A 23,974-nucleotide genomic window follows, 5' to 3' on the forward strand; every position below is an offset into this window, starting at 1 on the left:
TGACAAGCCATGGAGCAGCCACAGCAACACCCTTTAAACTGTTCAGGACCTCACACCACTCTCCCAGTATTTTGTAGATCACTGCTAACATACCGGTCCAATTCAGCAGTAACTAAGGACACAAGCCTCTTCAAATGTAATGCAATAGGTCTGTTGGATGATATTTTGACATTACTTTGGAGTTGAGAATTTTCTTTTTATAGAAGACTGTATATTTGCCCTTTTCTTGTAACTCTGGTCACACCTACTCCACTAGGCAAGCCTCAAGGAGAGTTAAGTGGTTGCAGAAGATGGGACTCAGAAATGACAGATGTATACAAGTAATGGTTATTTATTTGAAGTTGGAAATTTCCCATAATCACTACTAGAGACCTAGAAAATAATCACTTCAAGTGAAAAAATAACAGCTTTTATAACCACTTACTTATAGTGTGATTTTCTCCCATTCAAACTGAGCTCTTTGATGTGCTTCATACAGCAATAATAAAAATTTATACAGAAGATAAAGTGACTCAGTGTTTGCTCCACGGACTAGACTGCTGCTGCTTTCTGTAAGCAAAGTAAAACCCGAAAAATAAACGGCATTTGCATTTTGTCAATAGGAAACATGCTGTTAGGAAGATATATGGCAGGGATTATACTGAAGTGGGGGGCTCATTCTTTTCACAGGAGTTTAGTTTCACCTTATCTGTTCCACTTACTCATTGTACAAAGAGGCATAGCCAAGAGCAATGATGATGTTCCATTGCACAGAATGAATACAGTGCCTCCACACAGAGAGGACATTAATGTGGGGTGCACGGTGTGGGTGTGCAATCTTCCTGCAAGCCACTGGTGACCAATTCTTTCCAGAAAATACTGCCACAGCAAGATACCATCCACACACCACATATTCCAAACTGCTTCCGAGCTAGTGGTAAAATCAGGGGTTTGATTGCAATATAGGTAATCTTGGATTTTGGTTTTCTCAACAGTTGCTCCATTTAACAGCACAGTGAAGAGTGAAGAATATTGGAATGAAGATAGAAAGAGGAAGACTTAGCAAAAAAGCAGAAAAACTTTTCATGTGTGCATGAAAAAAATGAGGTTTCCACAGGAGCTGTGGAGGCACCTGTGGTCAGTGTGTCTGAAGGGGCCACACAAGGAACAGTCCAGGATTCAGTTCAAGTGGTGTACCAGCTTTCTTCCTTTTCCCAATTTTACCTTCTCTTTTAATTTCTGATATTCTGTTTCTTTTATTTCTATGCCACCCTACTCAAAGTGCCTGTGAGACAGTAAGTCTCAACAAGAAGCTTCCCAGTACACTCCAATTAAGAAAGAATAAGCATTTATATACTTCAGCCCCTAATCCAAATATTTTGGGTGTCTTACTTAAGCCTCCTGCAGCTCCCAAACCTGGATGTGTTTTACTCATATGAGTCAATCCCAGGAATTAAGTCTGAGCTAACAAAAGTTAATAAATTTCTGGTTAACTACAAAACCATTCTTGCCTTTCAAGGCTTCATTCAGCATTTTTTACATCAGGTATTCTTGCACTGAGCCAAATCAAAACTCAGGAGATCTCTAAAACCTTGCTAGAAGCCCATGCATCATTTTAGTGGTTAAACAAAAGGAAAACTTCCCATTCCTCCTGCCACCCATCATATTTACGTATGCTACAAAGTGTACTTTCTGAAGAAGATGGAGTAAAGATATGTCCAGACAGAGAGCACCAAACTGGCAAATGCTGGGAGGGTTGTAGAGCAAACATGGTCTGGGGAGTCACCTACAGAGTTGCATAGATGGGGATTGGAAGAAACAGAGATCATGTCAGGAAATGCATGAAAACTTTCACAACAAAACAAAAATCATAGTATCTCCATAAACCAGAGAACTCAAGATGCCCAGGCAAATGACATGTATTCTACCTTTTCAGTAACAATTTTTTGATTCTCAAAGTCCGTATTACCTGGTTCCAAGGCAGGATACATTTGTTTTCACTCAAAACCCAAACTGAAATTTAGGATGCACTAAGTTCATAAATTTTCCAACCTCTTTTTCAAGTTTCTTGGAAAGCAAATATCATTACTGCAGGGGCACCTGAGACTGGCCACAACGTTCTTCAACGCCTTGATGAGCAGTAATGAAATAGCAGTTCCACCATGCTGCCATTAAGGGTTAATTTTAATTTTGAGTCTTGTTGGCCTAGTTGGCAACTCCCACAAATACCAACCCAGCAGATATAATTGCAAAGCAGGTATATTTGACTCCAGTCACTCTGCCAATTTAGCGGCAACTAATGTTTGAAAATTGCAGGGTGTAAATTTAGCATAGTGGGTCTCACACATTATGTTTTTACTGGTGGAGACCATATTTGATTAATCAGAATTAAAAGAAAGATATCACACTTCCTGAAAGCTTGTCTATTTTTTCCCCAAATCTCTGGAAAGAAACAAGAAAAATCGAACTGTATTGACTTGATAATGACAAAGACATTGCAGCTCAAAACTATGCATTTCTGTGCTTCAACAGTAATTTTTTTCAAGTTGATGAGCAGAGAATTGCTAGTGCCAAGCAATGCCAAGACTTCTGCCAAGCAGCTATCAAATAGAGGTAAAACAAAAAAGGAGGAAGAGTCATCTTTGGAATACAAGGACAACCTGAACATATTTTTTCTGTAACAACCATGTTAAATTTATTTTTACAGCCCCAAGAACCCAAACTGGCTGGCTCTAACTGACTCTCCACTACTACTCACATACACATTTGCACCTTCCTTTCTGTCCTTCCCACACGTTGCAAGAAGTTCAAAAGACACGGAAAACTGTATGAAATAAATATTTTTCAGGACACTTTGGGAGGTAATACAGAGTGCTAGGCTGACAGCCACTGCCATCAAAAGAGACCAGTAGTATAAGGCAGGCAGGCACTAGTCAAGGTTTCTCCTACTTCACTGAAGTGTGCAACAAGCAGCAACAAAGTAAAGCAGCCTCCAGCCTTCACATTTCCATGAGCCAGTGTGTCGGTGCATCTGATGTTATGACAACTCTAATATTCCTTGGCAGAACAATGTCTCAGCCCACTCGCAGTCCATACTGGCTGCTGCTCATTTGGGTTTAGATTTTGTAACCAAATACCTAAGCAGACTTACTCCACACTTACTAAGATGTTCAGTCTTTCAGCACCAGAGCCCCTGCCACACATGTCCTCTTTTCAAATAAAAAGGCCCATATTTAAAAGAACAGGAATGTTGTTGAACATTCAAAACTCATTTTTCTCCCGGAAAAACCTGAATTGAAAACATCTGGGAACTATGAAGATCTTAAGAAGGCACCCAAGATTCTTAACAGACTCATTTCTCTAATTTTGATTACAAGTTACTGAAATAATTTTTACCTTTCTTAAAAGTCAAGCTGACACATTCTGTTCAGATATTCTGTCAAAAAGCTGCAGTCACAGCTCCCACCTTCCTAGTTGGAAAGCGCAGTAAACTGCAATCATCCATACACCGAGGTTTTGCCTATTCTCTGAATCTACTTCAGTAGGATCAGAAAAACAGGCATAACAGGTGAGGTACAAAGCTCTGAGGTAACAGGCCCTGCTATAACTTTGGAAAATTAATTAAACACTTCAGAAAGATCTCATGTACTTTGCATCAGACAAATGGAAAAAAAAAAAAATTAAAATAGAGCAAAGATTTTCCTTCTACAAAACAAGTAGGAGGGCGCTTGCATTTAACACAATTATCTTCCCTAAATTTTCCCTTCAGTTTTATTTCCCAATACTGGCAAGTTACTGCAGCATGTGAAGATCAGTACTTATGCACAAAACTCACTCTTACAAGAGCAAAAAATATTGGGTCAAGACAAATCCTGTTCTTAGACCATACAGACCATGAACTTGGAACTGGTTTTTATCTTTTTATTACAAATAAGAAAATTTCACTATCCTTCAAGATGTTTAAAAAAAAAACGGTGCTTTCATCTTTATTAACACTAATGCTTAGTGCCGCCCTGTCACAGCAATTTAACAGGATAGCTGTACCCTCCTGTTAGCAGGGGACATTATACATTAGCAGAATACAATAAGCCATACTGTCTAGGACCCAGGATAAGCACCATCATGAGACCAGTGATGTCACTGGATAACCTGTGACCTCATATATTATACAATACATCAAGCTGTTCTGTTTTCAGAGACCCCCATGCAAGTGCCTCCCAGACCGAATCATTCCAGACAGGCCTTTGTTCATCAGTATGTCAGAGGATGCTCATGGTTCATTGTAATATAAAAGTAAACTCCTTGCACTGAAGAACTAGAGCTGAGTTTCATGAAAGATATCAACAACTCAGTCACATTCTCCTCTTCAAGTCTGGAAGAAAGCCTGTCTGCACCTCATACTGCTTCATGTGGAACGAGACTCCTGTGACCCTACTGACTAGCCCAGACAAAAGAGGATAGCTGACAGTCAGGAGAGACTTCCTTCAGAATACTTCATCCATAATTTAGATGTTAACAACCATGTAACTGGAGTGGCCACAGGAAAAATTAACTGTTATAGTGAAAGCACTTATCTTTAATTGTGTTTGCTTTCTACTTAAGCAACAAGGCTTTTCTTTTGTTCAAGGGCTAGTTCCTTTGGAAAAGAAAAAAAGGTATTGTGACGGTTTGGACTTGGCTCCTTGCCAAATGCCCGAAAGTTACGACAGCAGTCCCTTTCCCCCTCCTTTCTTCCCTTAAGTTAAAGGAAAAAGAAACTATAAAAATTAAAGAACCCAAAGTCAAGCTGCTTATATAAAAATATATCTATATTTACATAAATTTCAATTATGTACAGTTAAGATGCTATATACACAGTAAAAGGGGGTCCACCCTTCGAAGAGATAGGGAAAGGGAAAAAAAAGGGGACGAAAGGGAACAAAAGGGACACCGAACAGGTATACTAGATCAAACTATACTAATAACTAACAAAACAGATCTCACCACGTCCCTTAGAACAGCAGGATCGGCAGTCACAGCCAGCACTCTCCAAACCTCCACGTGGCAGGACAGTGGACTCTGCAGGCCTTAGTCTTAGATAAGCGAGACTAACGCAGGGACCCACTGTTCCCAAACCTCGCCGGAAGAGAAGAGAGAGAGGTTTCTAATCTCCAACCTATTTATACTCTGGTTTACGTAAAAATTGTATGGAATACTGGGTACTTGGTTACTTCCTTGGTTACAAACTGGTCACCAGGAAGGCCTAGACTAAAACCATCACAGGTATGAAGCTCAACTAACAAATACTCTTGCTCTAACTTCCTTTTTAATCACTCAGAAAAGGCTGAATGTGATTACTATGAGTCTTTTCCACTTTGGTCAGCTCCTATGCAATTAATTTTCACATATTCCATTACAATATCGTTTATAACACAGAAAACAAATATTTATGCACTTGTTGCTTCACTACAAGCTTTGTGTATGGGTATTTCTGATTCAGGAAGTTAATGCAAAAACAGTATTACTTTTGACTATGTATTCTGAGCCATATTTTGTGAATGAGCTGAAAGTATAAAGGGAAAACTAAGACACAGAAAATACAATGTAATGTTAAACTTGCCCAGGAGCCTAGCACCAAGCAACTTTGTTCTTTGTGAACACAAGCTGTAAGTGTCCTAGACCATATTCCTATTTCATACATAAAGTAGATAATGTGGTTCATCCAGAAGCACTTAAAATTATGCATTAGCTCTTTGCACTATGGCTGTGTTTTCTCCAGATTTTCCAATAAATAAATTTAAAAGGAATACCTTTAAGTATTGACAGCATTACAGCTGACCTCACAAACAAACTTAACTGAAGTGTTACCACCACCAAATAACACCCATTCATTCCATGTGTGAACTCCAAAGAAGGTCATGTGAAAATGTCCATGATGCAATATCCCAAACACAGACACCTTAAGCTGACAATGAAAGTTCTTGCTTCCTTCTGCCTTACACAATCACCAAGATTACTCATATGATCAGCAACAGTACAGACTGTCCTTCAGCAGTCTGGAAGCTCCATCCCAAAGGCAGGAAGACTTTCTCACAGAGACTGCTACCAGCGAGGTAATTTTGCAGCTTCATTACTGTCATCATTTGAGGAGCCATTAAGGATTTTTCAGCCTATTGTAGATAACTCTGTCCCAGGATGACATTCTTCATCACGCTCAGACACAGCAGATTGTCACACCAATCACAGCGACTGCCAGAGACGGGTGACACCACAACTTTTCCAGCATGTCAACGTACCTTCAGAAGCACCTTGGCAGCAAGAAGCACATGCTAACAGAGATGCTTTGAGATCAAACACTTATTTAGCACAAAAAAAAAAATTTGCACGACAAGATCAAAACCACAGTAAAACTTTAAATGTAGAGACAGAATAAGCTTCTTTCCCCCAAGTATCCCCTAACCAGAACACAAAACTCACTGTGCCAGTGGAAACCAAAACATCATTACTCCTTCTCCATAGGTCTGTCCAAGTCTTAATTCTTCCTTCTCTTGCACCAGATTTATATCAGAGGTGCTCCACTGAAGCTCTTAGAATCTCACTAGAGAAAAGCACAGATTCAAGCTTTTTTTTTTTTTTTTTTAATGGAAACGTAGGTTTAAGCCATTGCACTCAGACCTTTAAAACACTATTTTTCCTTTACCAACTTGCTGCCTAGAAAGGGCTACAATAAGTATTTCCTTGAGACATTAAAGATACAATTTAGGAACATAGTGTGCAGATATGTTACTGTGCAAAGCATCCTGGCTGCAACTCCTTCAATTTAAAACTCTCAGTTTAAGAATTCCTCCATGGGAAACCATTCACTCAAAGTAATAGCATCTTTTGTGTTCTCTTCCCCTGAAAAGAGACAGAGTGACTACGGATAGAACAAAGTGCAGCATGCTGAAAAGATTCACTTCTTTCAGTTTTAATGAAATTTCATAATTTGAAATTTCATTTTGAAACCAGCACTTTTTAAAGGAAGTTTCATAACTGAAAGAAGAATGCAGTAGTTTTTAGGGAATCCCACAAAGCAACTGATGGACATTAACATTCTTTCCGGTTCAGTCCTTTTAATGAAGTTTAAAGATGTCAGCACACCTTAAAGCAAAACCAGCAAAGGGTGGCTGACCACTGGAAGAGGTTCCCCAGGGAAGTGGTTGCCCTGTGCAGGGCCAGGAGCTGGACTTGATCCTTGTGGGTTCCTTCCAGCTCAGGATATTAAGTTATCTCTGAGAACTTGGTTGTCAATCCATTTTTATACTCATAGCAGCTTAAAACATATCCACATAAGTTCTTTAAAGAATTGGGACACAAAGCCCAAAAATGTACAAAAGTAATAATCAAATAATTCTTGGTATGCGTTTAAGATAGAATTGAATCCATTTGGAAGCTATGTATGTTTATACCAAAAAAAAACAACACAAAAACCACCCACATCCACACCATCCCAAAAAACAAACTACACTTTCCTTGTAATGCCTTCTTGGCAAACTAGATTCAGATAAGGGACATGCTCCAACATGCTGGTTTTTGGGATGTAGCAGCATCTTTGAGAATGTTTTGCATGGCCAAACCCTGCATGGTTAAATAGTTCAGATTCTGCAAGGTAAAGCAATGTCCTAAATTTTAAGAAAGTGATCAGAAGATACTATGATTAAAGTCCTGTTGTAGCTACTTACCTTTGGACCTTAACCCAAGAAAGTGGACGAAAGATGCTTGCAGCAGCCCCAGTGCATAAGCTTCATAGACAAATTATTAGTCTTTTCCCATCTTTCATTTCTAGATATACAAGACTGTAATAGCGCTGCTTCCTCATTTGTATTTTATTTGTATCTAACACAGAACAGAGATTACCCTGTGCTAATAAAAATAAGCACCACATATTTTCCAGGACATCTATTTTGAAGTTCCCCCCTCCCTTCTCTAATGTCCAGAAAAGAAATATGCCCTACTCCACCCTGGGAGACTGGCAGCACTTACTTTTTTGCAATCAGGAAACACCAGAAGAACAACCTAATAATTCCAAGTCCTCACCTCTGCTGATACAATTGAAAGTCTGATGGTATGATTCCTCACATTAAAAAGCAAAACATATACAACTGTCATCCACTCCAAAACTACGTATTCTCATTATGATGGAAAACTATCAGAAATAACTCACGTGTAATTCAAAGTAGGGATATAAAAGGGACAACTGAAACAGCCTTCTCAGACAAGCTTATAGACAACAGCATCAGACAAAAGCAGCAGATCTTTCAGCACCAGCAAGAAGAAAAGAGAGCAGTGTAAGAGTAGCCCCTCTATTTGAACAATTAAGATAAGGAGAAGTGACAAATAGTGACAGTGAGTCATACATGCAGGGCTCAGCCCTCCAACTTCAGCCTGTCTGCAGTTCAGCCTTTCCTGGACACACTGCTGATGCAAAAAGAAACCCACAACCCCATCTGATGCTGTTTGCCCCATTCTATTTGTAAGCTACTCCAATTTTATTGTGGCCCGAAGGCAAAGCATCCACGGAGGAAGAGGGAAAAGGCACGTGGACAACACCCCCATGAAACACTGGCAAAAGCAGTGAAGTGGAGTTGACAGGGGAAAATACCATTTCCTCGTGTCCTACTTACCAAATCAATCAGAAATCAGCTCCAGCAATTAAGTGGTAATGAATTATTGATGACACTCACTTTGGGGAACTGAGCACTTACCAGCATTTATGAAACTAAAGAAACTGAGGTGGATACATGGCATCACCATTCTGTGTAGAGCACAAAGGCAGACAGACAGGAAACAACTTCCCCAACCTTATATGTTGCCAAGGATCACCACTATCTCTAGGATATTATCTTAGTTCTGTTTGTACATGATCACACATCACCTTGATTTCTGTTCCACTCTACCCACTCTACTTCAGAGAGGCACAAAATTCAGTAATTTCAGTAACCACATCCTACTACCTTTTCAGAGAGGGGGGAAAAAAGCTGCTCCAAGTAAGGGACACTAAAATTGGAGCCAGGGAAAAAACACTCGAAAATGTGTTCTACAACATATGTTCAGTGGCAGAATTTGCCCTTGAGAAAGCAAAGAAGGTATTCAAGCCCAACTATTTCAAGATACTTTAAGTCTGTGCATAGCATGTCTTAAAGTAAGCCAACTTTTTTTGCTAATGCAAATATATTCAACTAGAAACTCAGCAGAAAGCCAAGGAATTCAGTCTTTGATTTAAAACACTCTTGCCAGCCACTCAAGGCTGTCAGTAATATCACACAGGAACATTTCCTATCACTAACACACTAAACTAATCTAAGAAAGAGAACTCTACTCCTGCCGCACTTCGCACCTGAGCTTTCCAAGTGATGCCATTACCTATTTGTAACATCAAAAACCAAACAGATACAAGAGGACGTGACCATTTACTGCACATGATTCTCTATTCTTCCCCTTCCCAATTTTTCATCAAGTTTACCAAGCAGACAGCCCTACATATTGTCTATATGCATGTAAAGGTAAGTCTCACACTCCTAGAGCTTTCACCCTCAGCAGCAGTTGCCAGAGTTGAGGCAGACATAAATTCAGCTTTACAAATTATCAGCTATGTGTCACCCAACTGGCATTAAACACTGCGATGCCACTTCAAACACCACAGTGGTTAAATGCCAGTGTGCTGCCTCTTAGTCAGCTCTCCAGCAGGAATACTGGTGACATAAGCTTCAGGAGAAGATTAATGTCAGTACCTGCAACATAGTCCAGCCTTGCAGACAGGATGCCTTTCAGGAAAGGGCAGCTTTCTGTGTGGAATTTGAGAAGACCGGAGACAGGGTTCAGTCTGGCCACAGACATCTTATATGATCACATTACTCTGCTTTCCTTGGCTTCAGTTTTCCTTATCTGTTAATGACTACTAATGCTCTCCTATCCCACAGGAAAACTGCAAGCATCCATAATTTATGTTACCATGCTACTCAGATGCTGAGGAGGTGGGTACCTGAAGATATATACTGATCAGTAGTTTGCCAAATACATAAACTGTTTTTCAAGAAGCATTATAAAAAATACAAAATATTAATATTAAAGCCCTACCATGTATCTTGAATCATCTGACCATTAAGGTGGGAAAAAACCTCTATGATCATTGAGTCCAAACATTAACCCAGCACTGACAAGTCCACTACCAAACCATGTCTCTAAGCACCATATCTGCACATTGTTTGAATACTTCCAGAGATGGCAATTCCACTACTTCCCTGGGTAACCTGTTCCAATGCTTGATAACCATTTCAGTGAAGAAATTTTTCTTAATTTCCGATCTAAACCTTCCCTGGCACAACTTGAGGCCATTTCCTCTTGTCCTACTGCTTGTTACCTGTCTACCCACACTTGCTACAACCTTTATTCAGGTAGAGAGCAATAAGATTTCCCCCAGGAGCCTCCTTCACAATCCCAGCTCCCTCAGCTACTCTTCATTAGACTTGTGCTCCAGACCCTTCACCAGCTCCATTGCCCTTCTCTGGACACACTCCAGCACCACAATGACTTTTTTGTAGTGAGGGGCCCAAAACAGAACAGAGGATTTGAGGTGTGGGCTCACCAGTGCTGAGTACAGGGGGACAATCACTGCTCTGGTCTTGCTGGGCCACACTATTTCTGATACAACCCAGGATAGCATTGGCCTTCTTGGCCACCTGGGCACACTGCTGGCTCACGTCCAGCCAGCTGACAAACAGCATCCCCAAATCCTTTTCCAATGGGCAGACACTTTTCCCCAAGCCTGCAGTGTTGCAAGGGGTTGTTCTTACCCAAGGGCAGGACCCGGCACTTCACCTTGTTGAAGTTCATTCAATTGGCCTTGGCCCATTGATCCAGCCTGTCCAGATTGCTCTGTAGAGCCCTCCTATCCTCCAGCAGATCAGCGCTCCCACCTGACATGGTGTCGTCTGCAAACTTAAATCATTCCTCAACAGTAAACAGACAAACTTATAACCAAAAATCTTTGAGCAGGTATGCAGCTAATACAGTTCAGGGATTCTGATTAAAATATAGGTAGGTCCACCCTGTAAGAGATGAAGCCCCAGTTTACCAAACTCCTGTCTGCGCAATTACCAACTACAGTCGGTTCACTCTCAGTGACTTTCTAGAGAGAAGTGATTCCCTGGACCTAAAAAGATGTTTTAGATACAGATTTAATTGCCCTCTTATTTACACTCAGAGGTATATATAGGTATATACCAGTTAACACCTGGTATGGTGTTAACTTCTGTTTTCCTTTTGCACTTACGCTTTTGTTTAATGCTGGAGTGTAATTTGTGGGAGGAGAAGGAAACAACTTGGGAAGCTTGTTTAAAAACAGATTATGAATCTGTACATTACAAAGTATCCAAAAATTACCATGCCCTGGAAACATGCAATGACTAGCTCTTGGTACAGCTGCTTACACCTAGAATTTAATTTTGACAGTTGAGCTCACTCAAACTGTTCTCTAACCAAAACATTTACTACAACATTTCAATAACACATTTTTTCCAACACAAGAGGCCAACACAGTCCTTCCAAACTGAAGTAAACAACACTGAAACAGTTACTAAATCTATGCCAAGTTCATTTTCTTACAGGGGTGTGCATCAGCTTGGAAGGTTTGTGTTTGCAAACACTCACTTTCAAGGGCCAGATTGGCAAAGGTGCAAAGACAGCTCTATTTCCTCAAGGTCACTGCTCCTCTGAGATATCCGAGATCAGACGTGCTTCCCATCCAAAACAGAGATAAGCACCAGATGTTTCTTTAGAAGTCAATCATTTAGAAGTCTAAATCATGGATTCCTCATTGGTGTAAAAAAAAAAAAGGCTGGATGGCTGGCCCAGTGGGGAATGGAGACACATCCAGCTGGCAGATGGTGCCAAGTGGTGTTCCCCATGGCTCAGTTCTGAGGCCATCTTTATTAATGATCGGGATGAGACGATCAAATGCCCCCTTTGTTCAGTTTGCAGACAACACTGAGTTGGGCAGGAGTTTTGATCTGCTGGAGGGTAGAAGGGCTCTGCAGAGAGATCTGGACAGGCTGGATCCATGGGCCAAAGCCAATTATGTGAGGGTCCTGAGGAAGCTGGGGTTGTTTAGTCTGGCTGAGGCGGAGAGGAGACCTTACTGCTCTCCACAACTATCTGAAATGAGATTGTAGCAAGCAGGGGGTCAGTCTCTTCTCCAATGCAACTTGTGACAGGAGAGGACACAGCCTCAAGTTGTGCCAGAAGTTCAGGCTGGATGTCAGGAAGTATTTTTTCAGTGAAAGGGTGGTTGAACGTTGAAACAGGCTGTCCAGAGAGGTGATAGAGTCACCATCCCTGAAAGTACTCAAGAGACAACTGGACATGACAGTGCTACGGTTTAACTGACAGGATGGTGTTTGGTCAAAGGCTGGACTAGATCTTGGAGGCCTTTCCCAACTTTGATGATTCGATGATTCCATGTGGGTTTAATTTTAACAGGACAGCCTGTTAAATAAATTTTAACATGTGACAGGCCTTACACAGGTTGCTGGGATACAGGCCCAAAGGAAGTTACATTGATTGCTTCTTTGACTGGAAAGTTTGTTCACAGTAGAGGTCTGCCTAATTTTGCAGCAACTGATGAGCAAACAAATGAGGCACCAACGCTGCAGGGAAAAATTAGCTAAACTGTGCTTTATAGGCTGAACACAGCTTCCCCATGAGACTACTCACAAGGAGCAGTGGCAGTCAGCAGGTCAGAAACTCTGGATTCAACCTCAGTTAGGACAAGAATATGCTGCCAATGATCAGAACTGCTTTTTGTGTTTTCAGATTTTATTTGACTCAGCTAATTGGCCATTAAGCTTCAATACAGTGGACATTTATCTACAGATAACACAGGGAAATTGGAAAGTAAGCAGCCTGAGGCTACCCTGAAGACTGTTAACCAAATAGCAAGGTAGAGCTCAATTAAAACAATTCATCAGAAAACCTATATAGTCCATTGGCAGATTTTCAAGGATCCCATTAGAAATTTTAAGGATGTTCAATATGATTAGATACCGAAGTCTAACTCATGCAGAAGTCATAAATAAGTAAAGAGCCTTTAACTTTGAAAGCCTGAAAGCTACCAAAGCTGCAGCAGGAAGAGGCACTGAGCATTTACCCTATAACTAATATGCACAGTTTTGCCTAAGAATGACAAAAGCTTTCTATAGTATATTGACAAGAAGTGAGACTGATGAAAAGGTACAGCTGTGCAAACCAATGTCATCAAGTACCCACTACTTTGGGTGAACTCTGTTGATGTAACTAAGACACGAGCACTTTTATATGCTACCTCAAAATAACCTACATCCAAGACCTCTGAATCAGAAGTACTTCATGAAATGTGTACTAATACCTAAAGTGTTGAAAAGGACAGGCATTTCAATCACTTGAAATTGCAGTGTAAAACATTTTGTTTCTTATTTTATGAAAATTTGAAGGAGGAAGAAAAATGGCTATTGTGCTCTCAACCTTAATGGACATATAATTCAACTATGAAATAAGGTCATTGAAGCTATTTTGGCTCTTTTTTGAAAAAGAAATGTTGCCATGAAAAAAAATTAGAAAAATTAAATGAGATGCTGTAACCAATCTTTAAAGGTGAAAAAAACCCTGAAAACACTCTACCTCAAGCCTGCAATTTAGAAGATAACACTCCTCATAGAAGACTTTCAGGGTATAACTATTATTGCCAATTGGTAGTGTTTATAAATCATCATCCTTTTTATCTACTATGTACCCTATTAATGTTCCAGACAGACCACTTAGAACTTTGGTCAGAACTACACTCCTGATTTGTTCATCGCACATTGTAGCTCTTTTTTCAGAGGAGGAAGAAAGAATTAGTTCCTGAAACTTACTGCTTGCAGATAACAGGGGGAAGTCCTCCATCTGACTGCAAAAGGACAAATGTTTGTGGCTTGACTGAGAACTCATAAACTGAAATATTACAGGGATTCACTCTTCTCTTACCTTCACCCTCGCTGGTATTCAAAGTCAGCATATCCACAAGATTGAAAATGCCTAAAAAGTGGAGGTAGATCTCACCTTTTAAAGGAAGGGCTACCAAACCAACACTTCTTAGAGAATGTAAATCAGAATTCTAATTGGACTTGATTTAATGAAGGGTAAGTTTACCATGCAGAACCCTGGTTACATTGTAAAGCGAATGATCTTATCCTTTACAAGTTCACAATATGTTGGGGTTTTTTACAATTCTACCTGTAACTCCATTTGTGCTTTCATTTCACTCACCATCAGGTATTGAAATTCAACCAGCACTTTATTAAGACATGTAACTAACAGCCACATGGATTGTTTTTCTCCCTCTCCACCTTCTTTCCACCTTTCAAAAACTTGCTGAAAGTTAAAAGAAGCCTTTTTTGAGTTTGAAAGACAGCAATCACCACAAACACATTGTTGTTCCTCATTAGCTAATTCTTAATTATGCCTAATTAGTTTAATGACTTGGTCTTTTAAAAGTGATTGAGCAGTAAGCACAGTTTTTCCAGACTTCAGCACTTCCCAAGTGCAGTCTGCTTTCTGCCAGCCTCAGTGCATCTTGATCTCAGGAGCCGTACTGTGCCTTTCCAGTCACCTGAACAAACCAAGATGTTCAGGTTTTCCATGATGCCAAGGCCTTGAAAACACATGTTCCTTACTGTCGATCAGATCATGGAAGATTTAGTTCGGCATCCCAAAGATCACCCATCCAAGATCAGCATCAGAGCCCCAAACTACTCTGGTTCTCCTCAGCCATTCTCCTCAAGACAAAATACATGCACTTCAGCACAAGCAGCAGTATTACAAGTTGCCAACTCTTGCCTTGCCTTAAAAAAGGGAGAGAAATTGCAAGTTGACAACTACATGAATTTTCACAATTATATCAATTTGTGAGTCTCGATCGTGCTTCACATCTTTGTAAACCTAAAACTGCTCTGAGGAATCTTAATGACTTTACATTAACAACAACAAAAAGAAGGGAAAACCAGGAATACTTGAGTAAAAATCATTTTATCAAGAAAAATCTACTTATCTCACATCAAATCCATACAGGCAAGGAGCCTAAAAAGGCAAAGAGCAACGTTTTAAACTGTAAAAAGATATTCCTGATATTTGTAGCATATAGCCCTAGACTAAAACTAGGGTAGCACTAACAGCATCAAAGAAAGATGGGAAGAGAGTTTGTGTCCCAAAAAAATGTTTAAACGGTAAAAGGAAAGTGAGCACAGTGAGGAAAGAAAGAAATCTTGCCCAAAGTCATACTGTTGATCAGTAATACAAACTGGAGTAGGTCCTGCAGCACTAAGACCCTGAACAGCTCTGCCCAGAAGAATACAAGTCTTCAGCTGACACATATATATGGCTGGCAACTGTGTTCTGTCTGGAGCTATAAGCATCATCTCACTCGTTACCAAGTGAAGTGATAAATTCATCCAAAATATAAAGCAAGAGAAAGGACTCCAAGGAATGAAGGAATATGAGCACAAAGTGATACTAAGTAGCCAGAATTCACATCTGAATTTTTAATGGAACCTCAACCTACTTGCTGCAGTAACATGACTGCATTTTACCAAAAACACAGATAAATCCTCATAGGAAAGTGTTACTTAAAATCGAACTTTTCATCCAACAACCCCAGCTGTTTCAAAATAGACCAACATATGCTACCTTATCTGATGTACTTGGTTTCCATCTAAAATCCATCTGAAATCTTCAATAAGAGAACCCTGAATCAGGAATCTCCCCTATTACAGTCCCTGGGAGACAAATGGAATCTGTCTAAGCAGATGAAAGGTAACAGCACAACACCAAGGACCCATTGCAAGGTATGGCACTTAGGGATTTTCTTTAATTTAAAAGAAAAAAAAAGAATCAGGATCCCTACTAAAGGAAAAAAAATAGCACTAAAACCTGAAAAATTGTATTTTTGTCCCTATTGAAACAAACTTTTTCATAAAACAATGGCACACTTCAACCATGTTGAACTTACACACTTCCCAATCTTTAATAAATTAAGTCTCACAGGCTCCCCCAGAGATACTAAATCCATTTTAAAATTGAAACCTCCTGGCTAAGAGGACACAGTACCAAGACCTCCCCAGATCTGCTATGAGTTCATCAACACCCAATCCTAAACCATCCCACATTTTAGCAGTTTCACATCACCACCTTCCATTCATTACCTCAGCTCTTTGTTCCCTGTGACATGTCCCATACTGTGACAGAGCAACTTACTCAACCATTTACACATACACAAAGAGCAGCTTTGCTTGATATGTTTTAATTGTGACAAGTTCACAGCTGTCCAGCCCGTGTCAGGAAGAAGGCTTAAGGATCACAGAAGCAAAAGTTATCACCAGACACCCCCTCCCAACTTGCTTCCATTTTCATTTTGTTCATCTGGGCCCTTCTGATTGTCCACCCACATGATTCCCCAGTCTTTGAACACGTTTTTCACACTAACAGAACCTACTGATTATTTATCTCAAACTTTCAAAGAGGACATATTTCTATAAGCTATAACTACATTGAGTATCTGATTCCATAAGTTTTTTTGAAATCAAGAAATGAGTAAGTGGGTATCTGCATAAGCAGCTGAGAACAACAAAAAGCAGAGAGACCAATGGCTCCATTTAGAAATGTCACTGGCTCAGCATTTCCCATGTGCAAATTAAAACACAAACACACACCCCAAAAACCAATTAGCATCACACCATCTTCTCCCTTAAAAGGACTTTTCTGTCCTGATATACAACACTGCATGCAATGTAAAGTTGGCCTAAAATGCCTTTTAGCCTGACAGTTTCACTAGCTCAAGAGGCTGCATGAAAAAAACTAAACACGTGATCAAATTACTGCAGCTTGCAAGTCAAATAAGCAAGTATCTGGACACACACTCAGTCCATGCAAATGCCACCCCCCACTGAAGTTTCATTTCATTATCAAGCTAATTAATTTAGTTAAATGCCTGTCTGTCAATGGCTTTTTTTGTTTGTTTTCCTCAAGCTATTTGATTAAATTTTAATCTTTGTTGTTGGTTTGGTTTGGGGTTTTTAAATATATATGTTCTCTCCCTCAAAAATGCTACAGCAGTCAGTAAATCTATGGCAAATGATTATACTAATAGCTGACTATACAATTACTTCCAGCTATGATCTATTTACATTTCAGGCAAAGGGCATTCTACTCAGTGTTTCACTTGAGAGATACCTTAAAATACATCATTAAAACTGTTTTCACTTGAAATATTCCGTTCTGCATCTTAGCATACCCCATTATGAGATCCTGCCAGAGCAGAAGAGTTACGCTTGAATACTTTAAAATTCAAAACCATCCAAACCCAACTATTGAGACCCAAGATCTTTCTCCTTCCTTATTTTCAAAACCCAGCTGATAATGAAACTGTTTTCAAATACAGAGCCTGAAAATACCAGCTGAAATACTTATAACAGAGTGCCTTCTACCAAGGGTAGAATACCTGTAGCTTCAGTCTGCAGCAAGTAGGATAACTAAAGCCTCCAAGGCTTCCTACCAATTCATACAACTCATCAACTTGCACAATGAACAAGACACTGAAATGGAGAGCACTGCTACCATCACAACAGATCTCGCACCACAGATTTTTCAGGTCTACTCCATTAGTGCACTTCTGCTTACACAGACAAGAGAACAGGATATATTGCAGAAGCTATTCAGGTAAAATTTACCAGTTTCGAAAAATAAATTAAAATTTAAAAATACAAACAAAAAACCTGAAACAAATTATGTCTCCCAGTGATAAATTAATTTTGTATTCCCACACTACTGCCCTGAAACACAGAGATGCTTGAACCACAGCTCATTTCATCACTGCTGCCTAACAAACCATCATCACCCTGTTACAGCCTACCAGATTTACAGCAAAGAGAGCCATTTTATTCCTCACCTGGTAGATAATTGGCATACAAATCAAAGTAGGATGCAGGTTCCTGTTGTCACAATAAAAATATTACAGTATCAGCAGGAAATTTCTGCATCAAAGAGGTATGGAGCTTGCTGGTCTCACAATGTATCTGGTATGACAGACTGACTTGCACCCTTGTAACAATTTATGTCACATTTGTACTAAAGGTGCATTTTTACTATGCATTTTCTAGTTAATGATATCCACTTCCTATCACAACATGTGACTGCAACAATGCAGATATGCTTCCACCCTGACAACTTGGCAACTGCAGACTCCTGTTGTGGCAGAATTATCCCAAGTGAGATGGGATGGCTAGAAGCTCCTGAGCCCTGAAACTCCTCACATCCAAGGAGAACAGCAATCCACTTAAGTCTAGCCAAGGACACATCACTTTCCCCGACATTATTAAAAATCCCCCCAAAATCATCCTCTGCTTACTTTAGTCCCTGTATAAAACCTGTAATTGCAAGAGCAAAGTCTGACAACTGCCTCAAACATCAAACTTCTAATAACGAGGAACTGATTCAAGAGACCTTGTCTGTGGGTGTTGGCTTCTGTGAGAAATCCCACCTTCTCCTCAGCATGGATGTGGAGCTTTGCACTGAAGTTAGTACTTCCTGGCTTTTCTCATCATGACCACTGTCAGACTTGTATCTTCAGCAAATATCCATTATTTGTAGTTTATCGTCTATTTATCCTATTACTATCCCAAGCTGGAATTCTTGTGACTTGCCAACTACCCAAGCCCTTGTCCATCTCTCACACACAGATGTGCTGCACACACCCACAGCTGGCCTGTGTGCCGAGAGAGACAAACACTGGTTATGAAGACTAAACTTCGTTTAAGAGTTTTTAAGAGGATTGCCTGAAAAATACAAAACAGATCTACTGAATACATAGTACAGACCCAAATATCCAAGTAGAGAGTTCTTTTCTTGCTCTTTGCTTATATGGCAGTACAGTACTCAGCAGTGCTGAATACTCCTCCCATGAGTACATTTGTTTTCAGCAAAGAAATTCTACTCATAGCAATACCTCTGAATGTTAGTATACATGAAGACTCACGTAAGGAAATAATGGCTATTTCTTCACTAGCATGTGGAAGTTTTAAGCTAGCAGCTATTACACAATGCAGATTAATGTGGGAACATGACGCTTCAAGTAGCTCCTACCCCTGCTTGATATCAGGGGTGTTCCGTTTTTTTCCATACTTTTGAGATGTAGTTGCAAAATGTGACAAAGCACTTGTTTGGCCCTGCGTGCTTATGCTGTCTGTGGAACAGGGTCCTGAATCTAACAGTATTAAACCAAAAGACTGGAGGGAACAAGACACAGAAGCCTCCTCCTAATACAGAGCAAGTTGAGTATACTTTAACAGGTATAATATCTACATTATTTATTTGACTTATGCATCAAAAAGGTCCTTACACTGGACTGTGATATCTTGGGATGATACTCAGGAATTTCAGCTGTGCACTGTATTTTGATTCTCCAGTCAGTTGAAGACCAACATTTTAAAACCTATTTCACAGTTAAAAGAGGAAGGTTTGTAATTGTCAGGAAAAAACTATAATCTCCCTTTTCCGCTCACTTTGTAATCATACTTTTAAAATTAATTAATTTACCTAAGTGTTTCTGACTCCTGCCATCACTTCTGTCCTTAATGGACAGATTGAAGAAAAAAAACACCTAAACCTGTGTTCAAAACAGAGCTCATTTTTCTGTTAGGGACCATTTACATTTTATCAGTTTTTCAGCTAAAATGTACTTTCCATTCTCTGAAACAATCCTTTCCAAAACTCACTATAGCTGTGTGCACATCACCTTGGATTATGCCAAACAGTAGATGAAGATAAACATAGATGTCTCTTTTGTAATCAACAGACATTAATTTAACCAGAAAAAGTTGTTACACTCTGAGTTGGTAACGGGAATTCTTGCAGGACCTAACCTACATCCAGGAACTCCTGGGCTGACACCAAGCCAAAGTAAATTGCTGGAAACAAGGTCACACTATGACTTGTACAGGGCAGCAGGAGGGAATCGGAGCTGAGCCTGACCTGCTTATACTGGCAAGAGCATGGAGAGATGAAAGAAACTGGGTGTGCATGGTGTGTGCACTACCCAAGAGCTTGATGAGACTTGAAATGAGGTGGGGACTAGAAAAGGAAAGCAAGGTAATCAGGGAGCTCCTGAGCAGGGAAGAGAGGCTAAAACTCCTGATCCATAGTCTCCTTCTGGTCAGTTATCAGTTGCAACTACAAACTTAAATTAACAGCCTGGTGTAAGTTCACACTATACGTATCATAACATGAAAAAACCTTTCCCATGCAGACAGGGTCCTCCAGGATGAAAAACACTATTTGATCCAACAACAATATTAAGAATAAAGATGCAAATAAAAGTTTGAACATTTGCAAGGCAAAGTTTACTGACAATCCAAGTCTGCAGTTACTTCTGCACGCTAACAGAAAACTGTTTAGACAGGGACACTATACAGTGTTTATCTTCTGTTAACTGAAATGCATCCCAGGGTTTCAAGGTTTCTGTACTCAAAAAATACTCAAAAGGAAAAGAAATATTTTCAGGAGTTACCAGAAGTAAAATTCAAAACAGAGTGAAGGTCAGGCAGAGACAAACTAATGCTCCCTGTGGGAAGTTTGCAGGGGTGCCAAAATATACAGAGGAAGCAACATTTGAAAAACAAATCCCCAAAGACCCCATATTTTATTTTTTCAAAAGACAAACAGAACACATGAAAAAAAAGGTTTCAGAAAGTTCTTTGAATCTGCCCCAAAGTAAGCCAGAGTCTCTGGTTAAGTAACTGCAAGAATGTTGTGCAAGAATGGCAGTTCAGCAGTCAAAAAGCTGAGGTACCAACTTCCATACAAGAAACAGGTCTTTTTGGTCACTGCCCCCAAGCCAAGGTGGAACACATGGGGTGTGGGTGGCTGGGAAACCTTCATATGTAAAGATAAGGATCTTGTAGAAGGGAACCCTCCATGCTAATCTAAAGGTGGTATTATAAGCAAATATATTCAATACATGGAAACATATAACTTTTCATGAATAATTAGGTGAAAATTTGGCAGTAGTAAAATGGAAATTAATAAGGAAGAAGGCAACACAATATGGATAAACAAACTTGTCCTTTGCCTGAAGCTTTCAAAAAAAGGAACTGCTAAAAGTTTTGCGAAGACACTTAAACCTACACAAGACTTATGAAAGTCACAGTCGCAATTTGCAGTTGTGTTCTTCGTGACAACAAATACTCTTTAAAAAGAAAACAAAACAAAATAATTTGAGCTTGATAATCTTGAGTTTTACCCACTGTGTGTCATCACCTCATCGCCAAGGCGTGATTCGGAAACAAGACACAGCAGCACGCAGCCAGGCTACTTACACTGTCTGGAAAAGCGCCCGCTAAGATCATGTTGCAGAAATAATTCACACCTGCAGCAAAGCTGCACAAAACATCATCAACTCGCCGACTTTGACAGACATATGCCGGCCGAGGCGGGAAGGGGGGATGTGAGAGTATCTATAAAGGCGAATATGAACAAAAAGTAGGAAATCCCCTTTCCGCACCCCCAGCGAAGCCGGGCAGAACCCTCGGGCACATCCTGCCGCGGCCCCACCGGCGGGGTTGGCTGCACCGCCTCCTCCCCGCCCCGAGCGGCCTCGGCAAGGGGGCCCGGCCCGGGATGTGCCGGCAGAGCCGCGGCCCCTTCGGCGGCTTCGACGCCCGGTTCAACACCAGGTCGCCCGACCCCAGGTCCACCCCAGCCCCACCGCCCTCTCCAGGCGCCTCGCCCCGGGCCGGCCCCGCACAGCCCAGCGGGGCCGGGACCACCCCGAGCACGCCCCGAGGGGCGGGAGGGGACGAGCCGCACACGCCGCGCCCCCGCCGCGGGCATCCCGGGCCCGCCTGGGGAGAGGAGAGAAGGGGAGGGCACAGCGGCGAGAGCGGCCCGGGAAGGGGCGGCCGGCGGTGCCCCCGGCCCGCCACGAGCCGCCCAGCGGAGGCGGGGGGCGGTGGGGAGGCCCCGGCGCCCTCCCCCGCCGAGCGGAGCCGCCCCCTCGCTCCCGGGCAGCGCCCCGGGGCGCCGCCCCTGCCCGCACTCACCCGCCGAGCCCAGCAGCAGCCACAGCAGCCACATGGCCCCACGCCGGCCGCCCCGCAAACTTCGGGGCTGCTCCGCCAGTGCGGCCCGACGGAGCCTGCGGCGGGAGCGGCGGGGCGGGGGCCGGGCCGGGGGAGGGCCCGGGGGCGGTGCCGCCGCCGCCCCGCCCCGCTGGGCCGTCGTGCCCACCCGCGGCTGCCGCCCCGGCCCGCCCGGCCTCGCCGCTGGGAGCCCCTCGCTGCTGCTGCCCGTCGGACACCCAGGACCGCTTCTGGGGACCGTGCAGGGTTGTGGTGGCTTTAGCGTGTCACATAACAAACCCTCCGCTTGCCGTGCGGCGGCGGGCAGGAGCCCTTCAGTAACACCTGGAAGAGTCTGGGTCAGAGCTGCACCCCTGCAGATGGGCTGTACCCTCACGAACGGCGTAAATGCTCGCTCAACCTCTTCTGCAATGAGATAGGGGTACGTTGCTCTCAAAAAGCTTCCCCTTAACTTCATTCCCTAACCAGAAGAAAAGAAACATTTTCATAGCCAGTCAGTCACAGAATCACAGAATCAATTAGGTTGGAAAACATCTCTGATATCATCAAGTCCGACCTATGACCGAACTCCACCGTGTGAACTGGACCACGCCACCAAAGTGTCACGCCCAGTCTTCCCTTAAACACCTACAGGGACAGTGACTCCACCATCTCCCTGGGTTGTCCATTCCTATGTCTAATAACACTCCCTATGGAGTCCCTCCTAATGTCCAGCCTAAACCTCCCCTGATGCAGCTTAAACTATGTCCTTTCATCCTGTCACTAGCTGCTTGAGAGAAGGAGTCGACCTCCACCTGGCTACAATCTCCTTTCAGGTAGTTGTAGAGGGTGCTAAAGTCACCCCTGAGCCTCCTCTTCTCCAGACTAAACAACCCCAGCTCCTCTGGCCAGTCCTCATAGGACTTGTTCTCCAGACCCTTCACCACCTTTGTTGCTCTTCTCTGGGCTCACTCCAGCACCTCGACATCCTTTCTAAATTGAGGGGCCCAAAACTGGGCACAGTACCTGAGGTGTGGCCTCACCAGTGCTGAGAACAGGGGAAGTTAACACAAACAGAAGTCAGAGCTAGCCTGTGAGATTTACTATCTTAGTAAAGCTCTGAAATCCAGCATTTGGAAAACTTAAACTGCATTTTCAGTCTAGAGGCCCAATCCTGACCTCACTTGGCTTCTATGGGAGCAGGAGTGGGCCTTCTTTTAAGGAACATCATTTTTCAGTATATGATGACCAAGAAGAAACCCACGTTGCTGAGTACCATTCTGCTTTCATGGGAAAATCACAGCCTATTCATTAAGTGGTACCTTTTGCTTGTAAAGTATTCCTCTGTATGTCTGTCAAGTACATAAGTAGATCTGCATGTGTATAGAATAAAGTTTAACTCTCTAAAAAGCTTGCAGCATGTATTTAAGAGCTGAAGAGGCAGGCTTAGTGCAGAAGGTATTTTAGCTAAGAATTAAAGCCAAATTACAGCAGCAAAAAGCTGCCAAATGATTTCTAAAACTGTGCTCAGCTAATCTGCACGATAATACTGTTTCAAGCAGAATTCTTACAATTCATGTTTAACTTAGAGGAGCTTGAGGAGATTTACTGATAAGGATTTCATAGCATTTGGAAGGATGAATTTAATTTTTTATTTAAAATAAGTATTTTATTCGAATACCTAGCATTTAGCTTCTGTTAGTTCTTCAATGCTATTTTAACCCCTCATAGCTAACTATCACATAGAAGTCATCAAAGAATAAAGGGTCCAGAGTGATTTCTGATTACCTTTTGGGTGTTGAGTTACATGATTAAAAGTGTAATCCCTGTTAACACAAAGATGCACGGAGAACAAAGGC

General features: G+C 41.6%; 1 protein-coding gene across 1 annotated transcript in view; it reads right to left on the reverse strand.

Moving 5' to 3' along the window:
• Positions 1-22,194, reverse strand: part of LDLRAD3 (low density lipoprotein receptor class A domain containing 3) — a 103,803-nt gene extending 81,609 nt beyond the window's left edge. Inside the window, exon 1 of the mRNA XM_027882214.1 lies at positions 22,098-22,194. Coding sequence (XP_027738015.1) covers positions 22,098-22,131 — 34 coding nt within the window. The 5' untranslated portion in view covers positions 22,132-22,194. The remainder of the gene's footprint in view (positions 1-22,097) is intronic.
• Between the last annotated feature and the right edge of the window lie 1,780 nt (positions 22,195-23,974).

The sequence above is a fragment of the Empidonax traillii genome, unplaced genomic scaffold (assembly GCF_003031625.1).
Source record: "Empidonax traillii isolate 1590-97213 ecotype Southwest subspecies unplaced genomic scaffold, ASM303162v1 scaffold103:size1334136, whole genome shotgun sequence".
NCBI classification, from domain to species: domain Eukaryota; kingdom Metazoa; phylum Chordata; class Aves; order Passeriformes; family Tyrannidae; genus Empidonax; species Empidonax traillii.